This window comes from Hemibagrus wyckioides, linkage group LG05, assembly GCF_019097595.1.
Source record: "Hemibagrus wyckioides isolate EC202008001 linkage group LG05, SWU_Hwy_1.0, whole genome shotgun sequence".
Lineage (NCBI taxonomy): Eukaryota > Metazoa > Chordata > Actinopteri > Siluriformes > Bagridae > Hemibagrus > Hemibagrus wyckioides.
Genome location: NC_080714.1, coordinates 28,516,759 through 28,525,866, shown reverse-complemented (window position 1 = coordinate 28,525,866; position 9,108 = coordinate 28,516,759). Strand labels below are relative to the sequence as shown.

Sequence of the window (9,108 nt, the reverse complement as noted above, 5' to 3'; positions counted from 1 at the left end):
AATATTTTTGCATTTTATTTAGGTAACAAATTATTTTAAACACCGTCAGTTTAAAAAAATAATATTTATTTGATTTGTTTATTAACTCAGCTGTAATGTTGAGGATGTCGGTTCTGGCCCCGCCCTACTTGCTGGAGATTCGTTCGTTTGGCTCCACCGCTGCGATCTGATTGGTGGATGCAGCCGCCAGTCATAGAGCAGCGCGCTGTTTTGGGCTTTCTGCAGCTCCGATGCTGGGATTTTGTGTGTGTGTGTGTGTGTGTGTGTGTGTGTGAGAGTGTGTGTTGGGGGGAGAGGATGAAGACGCACAGAGTACGAGTGTTAATGTGTTAGAGAAGATGATGAAGAGCCGAGCATCAGATACTCAACACTGCACACCGCGGAGCCGCTGACCGTCTGGAGGTACGTCAACATTCCACACTTAACACCAGTGTCCACTTAAGATGTTTAATTAATTCAACACTAACACTAAGACTGAACACTTTAATTAAGCGCTGATTTGTATCTTCACTCTTAATTTAACTGAACACTGTACGTGTTAATTCAACACTCCTTTAAAATGAAGAACAAGTTAGAATTCAGCACTTTGATAATTCACTGGACATCACGGGCTTTAATTCAGCTCTCTAAGAAAGAAAGGAACCCTCCAGGAGTTGATTAACTAAACTCTTAGTATTAACTGAACACTATCAGAAATGCTGCATGAATTAAACACAAGGACAGAAGAGTTTATTCAGCATTAAAGGTGTTAATTTAACACTAACATGACTGACAGAATGCTGTAGGTGTTAAGTCACAGCTAGGAAAAAACGAATCAGTGTTAATTAAACACTAATCATGATCATGTTCATTAGAATAATGAGCCAGGTTTTAATCCGGTCCTAGACTTTAACCGGACACTGAACACTGCAGGAATATTAACACCGCACTTATTAACTGAACACTATCTTTTTTTCCCTTGGATGCTGTATGAGTTAAACACTTCCACGAGACAGAAGAGTTTATTTCATTCATTAATGCAGGTGTTAATCAAACTTCTAGTTGCTGTGTGAGCAGGAACTGAACACGGAACAGCTCTAACACTTGTTTCTCTTCAGTTACATTTGTCAAAGCAAGCTATAATAAATGAAGACGTGAATTAATTCCTGCTGTGGAACTGAACAATGCAGATGTTTAATCAACAATGAGTTGGATTTTTATATATATATATATATTAAATACTGTGGAAGTGACCTGAAGGCTGTAGGTGTGAAGTGTGGCTGTTGGTCCAGACAGGGCTGAGGACGGAGAATAAAATCAGAGGAATTTAAACCTGTCTGTGAACGGGTTCAGTATTTAATTCGATTTATATTTTTGGAAGAAAAAAAAATTGCAATGTTTTGCGACACGTGCTGTCAGTTCCTAAGAGTCTGATCTCGTCTCTGTTTTTCTTTCCCGAATCTCTGGACATTCCCAACGCCGCATGAAGGAGAAAAGAATGGTCAGTGGAAATGAGCTCTTCAGTGTCCGTACATGAATTTTTCCCCTCTCCTCCCCCCGGCCAGGTCAGAGGAAGCCGTGGTGAGTTGTTCTGTAGCGAGGGTTCGAACATGCACACGGGAAAATCTGAAGTGTGCATCCACTCCAAGTGCGCGGCGCTCCTGGGAATGCTCGGTCACCATCACGGCTTTACTGACTTCTCGGATCTGACGGATCTGTGCTGGAAGCAGGACGAGCGAGCGGAGTGCCTACAGGACGCCGAACTCCTCCGTCTGAAAACGGCTCAGGAGAAGCAGCATCCTGACAAAACCTCCGGATTCTGCATGGCTCCAGGACAAGGACAAGGTAAGGAGTGCTCTTTAATTCCCACCTGGAACTCGATGATGATTCAGGGGTGTGATGATGGTAGTAAGAGCGATGGTGCGCTCTGATGAGAAAGGAATAATGTTTGTGATGTTGTATTTTTCTGTAAATGGCAAGCTATTTCAATCTGTCGGATTGGATCGGGTGTATGATTTGTTCCATTGGTCCAGCGCTTGTATGGCTGAGTATGGTCAGGGTTATATCACACCGCTCTGCTCAGGTCACTAACTGCATGTTCTGCGTGTTTAGGAGATCTGTGAACAACTCCTGATAGCTGAGAACGTTGATGAAGATGATGAGGAGGATTTATCAATATGGCAGAACCCCAGATTGTTCAATTGGCATTTTTATTACGTCAAAGCAGACAGTACAGAACTCTCACGATCTCAGACGCTTTATATCGCTCACACCACATGACTTCGTCAGCTGTTTGGTGGATGTCATAGGACAACACACACTCTTTCACCTGGAGAGAATTCCTGCTTTCTCATGTCGCTCATGATGATGTTTCTACACTTGTACATACTAAAACAAGGAAAAAAAGAGAAACGAGAGAGTAAGGTCTGGTGTGGAGAAGCTACACTGACCCATTAGTTCCTCAGGAGTTCCTGGTTGCTGTTGTAGAAAGGACATTATTTACAGTTACATTATTTCCTGTCCAGTGTCACCCAAATGAGGATGAGGTTCTCTTCCGAGCCTGGTTCCTCTCAAGGTTTCCTCCTCATATCAGCTCAGGGAGTTGTTCCTCACCACCGTCACCTCAGGCTTCTCATTAGGGATAAATGTTAGAGATAAATAATAACTGAACTTTATCATTTTTATTTAAGTTTCTATACTTCTGTAAAGCTGCTCTGAGAGATTGTCCATTGTTAAAAGCACTATAGAGATCATTTGTATTGAACTGACTGCACACACACACACATGTATTTTACACTTTATTCATCTCCAGGATTCATGTTGTGTTTTTATTTATTTTGTCCTGTTGAGGACATAGTGTATCGATTTCTTATAAAAAGAAATTATAATAATAAATAAATAAATAAATAAGTTAATAAATAAATAATGTTCTTGTTCTTTCAGCATGTGAGATTCTCCTTGGCTGATGTTGCTGGGGTTTTTTCTGCTTGCTGTAAAGAGCTCGAGCTTCACGATTGATTTATTTCCGTCACACGCTGGAAAATATTTTGATAAATCACCACACTTGTAACTGACCGAACCATTGACCCTCTCGCACTGCACCAGCCTGGGTCACATCCCCAAAATGAGCGATAACTATTACCATAATATTCCCTCAAACCTTGTCGTCGCTGCCTTTACATTTACCAAAACAACGCTACAGGACTGATAAAAGAATATTTTTATTATTGAAGAGTTCTAATGAGCTGAACTGAACAAAACTTGGTGTTATGTCATTAATATCTCACACACACACACACACACACACCGTCATGTGGAATGTCTGGTGTTTGTCAGGATGATCCCTCACCACACTGGACTGAGAGATCATTCAGCTCCTTCTCTGATCAGAATATAAAACCTGGTCCACAAGTGCTGCATTGTGGCGGGAAGGCGAACAGTGAGCGCTAGTCACTAGCTGATGAGCCGAAACAGTCGGAAAGTCGGAAAATCACTAAGCCGCGTGTTTACAGAAGACGACGCTGCGAGTCTCTGCCTTACGAAAGGCGCGGGCTCCTGCCAAACGCCTGGAACGCTCCAAATATTTGCGGATTTAAATCACTTTTCATCTAGTAATAAACCACGTTCCGCTGACAGGCCGGCGTTAGTTATTGTACATCACTAAACATCCGTGCTAATTGGATACAGCGGGTTGTTTGTGCAGCCAAAGACACACGTCACTTTCTGGAAAGGACGACTGCGCGGGAGAGACGCCAGAAAACCTTCGACCCTCAGCTCCAAGGAGGTTTTTGTTTTCTGAAATAGCGCCACGCTCGCGGTTCCATTCAGATGCAGTGTAGATTGCGACACGGCATCGTAGCTCAGCGCCCGAGTGCGCGGCCTGGCCCGGCCCGGTGCGTCCAAGAAGCCTCCACATCTGCCATGTTTTTAAACTCTGAACTAATCTCTGAAGATGATTATAGCTCCGAGGTTCTGCGGAGGAAATGTGCGACGCGGCCTGCTGGAGATTATTCCCAAGCCGGCCTCGTTAGCAGACAGATGTTCCTCCTGATGATGTTTGGAAACGCGCGCTGTGACTCCAAATCAAAGCAACTGTTCCAGTGATGGAACTTCTTACTGTGTTACTCATCATTATCATCAACATCATCCTGGAGTCAGACTCAGACTCATCAGGAAGCAGTGAAACGTGTGAAAGCGTGTGAAAGCGTGTGTGTGCGTGTGTGAGAGAGATAGAGAGAGAGAGAGAGAGAGAGAGAGAGAGAGAGAGAAAGTGTGTATTGATGTGTGTGTGTTGAAGTGTGTATGTGTGATTGTAAAAGTGTATATTAAAGTTTGTGTGTGAATGTGTGTATTAAGCTGTGTGTATGTGTGTGAGTGTAATAAAGTATGCGTGCGTGTGTGTGTGTGTGTATGAAAGTGCATTAACATGTGGGTGTGTTACTGTGTGAGTATGTTAGTGTGTGTGTGTTAGTTAGTGTGTATGTGTGTGTGTTATTTAGTGTGTGCGTGTGTGTTAGTGTGTGTGTGTTTGTGTTAGTTAGTGTGTGTTAGTTAGTGCCCTTACACACACTGCACTTCAAATACACACACGAAAACGATCCGGAAATAAAGTTTTCTCTCTTCATATCACCTGCGAGGATTTTGGTAATCCGGCTATTAAACAGAACGAATGATTAGATTAGATTAGATTAGATTAGATGTAATTAAATTTGTTTAGATTAAATTAAATTAGATCAGATTAGATTAGATCGGATTAGATCAGATCAGATTAGATTAGATCGTATTAGATTAAATTAGATTAGATTAGATCAGATTTGAATTATTCAGAGTAAGAGAACTTGTGTAGCAGGAAATGCTCTTTATTACAAGACGAACACCTGAAATATTTCAGTCATACTCAATATTAAAAGTGTGTGTGTGTGTGTGTTTAAATTTGCGTAGGCTGTGTTAACACCAACTGCGCATATTTTTCCCAAACCTGTACTGCTGTTGTGTGTCCTGAGTGAATGTTGTGTTTACACGATACTGGTGTGTGTGTGTGTGTGTGTGTGTGTGTAGTGAAGGGGGCGTTGTGTGTAATTACCCTCTCTTCCCGAACTTATCATTACTCTAATGGTACTCTCCCGTTTGCAGTCGTCTCGTCGCACAATAGAGACTCGCAGGGTTTGATTGGTACGTTTTTTTTTTTCTGCCAAACTCGAACCACATGTGTGTGAATGCGCCTCGGCATTTACGAGCGCCGATCCCACAGCCGCGTTCTCGGGCCCTTCGCGGGCAAAATGAATAATCTCATTGTCTCTGGCGCTCGGAGACTCTCGGTGAGGCTGGAGACTGGCAGCAGGATGGCGGCTGTGAGAAAGGAGGCGGGTTTACACATGTTAATGTGGAGCCGGGGATGAGACACGGAAAACTCGCGGGAAAACGAAATACGTCACGCCGCGATACACCGCCGTAACGCCACATATAAATCTGACTAAATTCTAACAGTTTTATCTCTCCGTCTTTATTAATGACTGACATGCCACACGTCCGGCCATATTTACCCCCAATGAGGTCAGTCACTTCCTTGTCTCTCACCTGCCTCACTTCCTTCTCTTTCCTCATGTTAATGAGAGAAACTTATTGCAGCTGAGTGAAACTCCTCCATCCTGACACTGGAGACTCCTTTCATACCTGCGACATACACACATTTCAGCTCACAGGAAACATCACAACAATTAAAGAAAAGAAAAAAAGAAGTGTTTATGTGGAGCGTCCAGCGTGTACATCCCTGTGAAGGAGCTGTTACTATGGAAACCATAACGTATTTAATTAAAACACAGGCATTAATATAAACCTGGAGAATCCTTCTTATTGAAAACTTTTCTTTAATCCATCGTCCACATGATTGGACTAATTGATTGGTTAGTTGAATGACTGATTGATTAACTGATTGATTGATTGACAGTAGAACAGAACCCTGAGATGTCACTGGTCTCATGAACACACTGAACTTTTTACTGCAGTGTTATAAAAAGCCAGAGGATTTTTTTCCCATATTCAGTTGATTTTTCTTCCCGTTGTTGACGCAGCACATGCTCCGGCCCACGTGACGCAGGTTTCTGCAGCTTCCTGCTGATGAAATGTTTCCACTCTGTTTGGTGAATTTGTACAAAACAATAAAAGTCAAAGTGTGGAGTCTTCACTGTAACGATGTAGTAATTACTTGGCCCTGGCGTCGGGTTTGATCCCGGTGTTAATTGAGCCGCGGTGGTTTCTCTCCGCGTTGCTGCCCGCGTTCGGCTGGAACCCCACGTCGGCTCCGAGTCGCGGCGCGTAACAGCTACATATGTTACTGTAATTATGCAGTAAGTGAGAAAACGTGTGGATTTGGCCGGCTAGCAGCGTGTTCCTCTTCATTTTGCGCCGCGAGAGGAAACAGATTTCAGGATATTTGACAGCTTCTAATTCTCTGTGTATGATTTCTGCACCTGAAAAACGCAGACCTGCTTTTCATCAAAACACAAAAGGCGCAATGTCTCGCGCGAAACCGAACACGTGGCGCAGAAATCGTGAGAAACTCCACGTCACGTTCAGAGGACCTTATGGACGTGACCGAACCGAGAGCTCTGGATTGTGTGGTGTAGGATAGGAGGGTGTCGGGGTGTGGATTTATAAACGGTCTTAAATAAAAATAAATAAGGTCAGGTCCGGGTGTGATTAACCGCGGTCTCACCAGAGGACCACGATGGATACCGGGCTGGATGATGATTTAAACGTCTGCAGGAAATCACGCTCTGTATCTCCTCACATGTCCTTCCTTTCTGACTTCAATAACCTGACTACACTTTATTCATATTTAATAATCAGCTTATTAACAGCTTATAACCTAGAACACATTTATTTACAGTTCTGTAAACATTCCTGAAAGTCTAATTAAGCAAAAAAAAAAAAAATTCCTGACTAAATCCAGTGATAGCAGCGACAGTTGACTCTTCACTAGAATCTGGTATTTTATCTGTATTTCCTTTTTCTGGCCACACCCCCTTCCCTGCTCCCCTTATCCAAGCCCTCGGTGATGCTATTATCATCAGTCAGCGATGATGGGACTAAGACATCATACACTAAATTAATCATTATTAATAAGTGTAATTGAAATCCTGAATTTTTTCCTGACAGCGTACACACTTAGGTTCCACCCCTTCACTTTAGGAGGATGGAGTTAAACTGGTCGCCATATTCATCCCTTCCCTTTAGTTTAGTCTCCTTTTATTAGGATATCTTTGTTTATTAAGGGTCTGTAAGTGTAAAAGACACTCTGTGTGTATGATCTGAAGAGGAGGATGAGGATGATGAAGGCATGCCAGGGTTTCACAGTAGTTGCAGTTCACCTCACAGACAGCAGATGGCTCTGAACTTTACAAACCACGTCTTTAAGAGGATTTATTATTATTATTTTTAATCCTCCGGTCAATCCAGTACTTTGGGTTTTGTTCTGCTTCTCCATCTGTTCGGTGACTGAATGAATAAACCCCACGTTCTGATCTGAACAGTTTTTGCTGTAGCGGGCTCGGATCTCGCAGTGTTTTCTGCGGCCACATACAGAATCAGGTGTTTGTTTTAAGCTCGGCTCGGCTCGGACATCCTCTGACCCAGTTGGCCTGGAGATCCTTTAAGCCGGTGATTTTGCATCACTCACAAACTGCTTTGAATGGGACGATGTTTTTGGAATTGAGCAATCTGGATTTTGGGATTGTTCTCATAGCAAAGTTTGGACAACAAACACGTGTTGGCTGACGGACTGTGTTTGGGGTTGGAGGGGATTTTTTTTGTGTATATTTTATTTCTGGCCAAACCTGTCTCTCCTCAAGCTCCTCTTTCTCATCTCATTCCTCCTGTCTCTCTCTCTCTCTCACACACACACACAGAAACACACTCCGCTGCCCACGCATTTCTGTGTTGACTTCAGCATGAAGGCATGGATAATTGCGCTGTGTAATGTTTACAGCATGTTCCACTGATTCACCGAGTCCCGGGGCCGAGTGTGTCGTGGTGTTTCAGCAGAGCTGAGTAAGGCGGGACTCAGAGCTCCGTCCTCTAACCGGGAAACCGTGCAGCGTCACTCACAGAGTAAACGGCCTGATTGGGGGAGGTTTGATGTGTTTAGTCACTCAGAGCTTACACACATCTGGAGAACTTTTTCCAGCTGTTGATTCAGCAGGGTTTGTGGAGTTAAGCTCAGATGAACAAACGACTAAACTGTCTAAAAACTTGGATAGATAGATAGATAGATAGATAGATAGATAGATAGATAGATAGATAGATAGATAGATAGATAGATAGATCTTCTTGTTGCTGCAGTGTATGACTGAGAGAGACAATTTCAATCCTCTGTATGTCCTGTACGTATAGCAGAACTGACAATAAAGCTGAATCTGAAACGCTGACTCTGAATCTCTGACTCTCTTACTTTGAATCTTTGACTCTGACTCTGAATCTCTGAATCTTTAACTCTGACTCTCTGAATCTCTGACTTTGACGCTCTGACTCTGTATCTCTGATTCTCTGACTCTCTAACTCTGACTCATATAAACTGACTCTCTGACTCCCTGGCTCTCTGACTCTGAAAGCTCGCATGCGCCTTCACGGAAAACGTTCTGAAGACACGAACAGCGTTTTTCACGAAGAAGGTTGTGTTCATTTGCAGCCTGAAGAGAAGTGAAGCAAAGTCACGTGACCAGAGAACTAAATCAGCTCCCACCCCGCCGCTGTTTTCTCCTTTAATCTGTCTTTCATCTGCTGAGGGACGGATCGGTGGAATCGAGTAACTGATGCAGAATGGATCAAGCCTGTGTGTGTGTGTGTGTGTGTGTGTGTGCAGCCGTTTCCTCATTAGAACAGAATGTTTTTGACTCCCGTCTTTTACTCAACCCCAGGTCCCGCTCTCGGCTCCGTAAACAGATCCTACTCCGAGGCTCATCCCGTACACGCCGTTTGTTTCCCGCGCTAATCCGAGCGTGTTTAGATTACACGTGAAACAATCGGAACACGGCGTCCGGAATCCGAGCAGCGCTCGCGCTCACCAAACACAACCTCAAGTGAAAATAAATAAATAAAAAAGCGATCTGGTTTGAATAAGTGTTGAAATGC

At 43.4% G+C, this 9,108-nt stretch overlaps 1 protein-coding gene across 2 annotated transcripts in view; it reads left to right on the top strand.

Moving 5' to 3' along the window:
- The first annotated feature begins 249 nt into the window (after positions 1-249).
- Positions 250-9,108, top strand: part of LOC131353136 (zinc finger protein GLIS1) — a 118,096-nt gene continuing 109,237 nt past the window's right edge. The window contains exons 1-2 of one of the 2 annotated variants that reach the window (XM_058389900.1): positions 250-402; positions 1,469-1,824. In XM_058389900.1, the coding sequence (XP_058245883.1) occupies positions 1,491-1,824 (334 nt within the window). In that variant the 5' untranslated portion in view covers positions 250-402; positions 1,469-1,490. The remainder of the gene's footprint in view (positions 403-1,468; positions 1,825-9,108) is intronic. The other variant, XM_058389901.1, reaches the window with a different exon arrangement.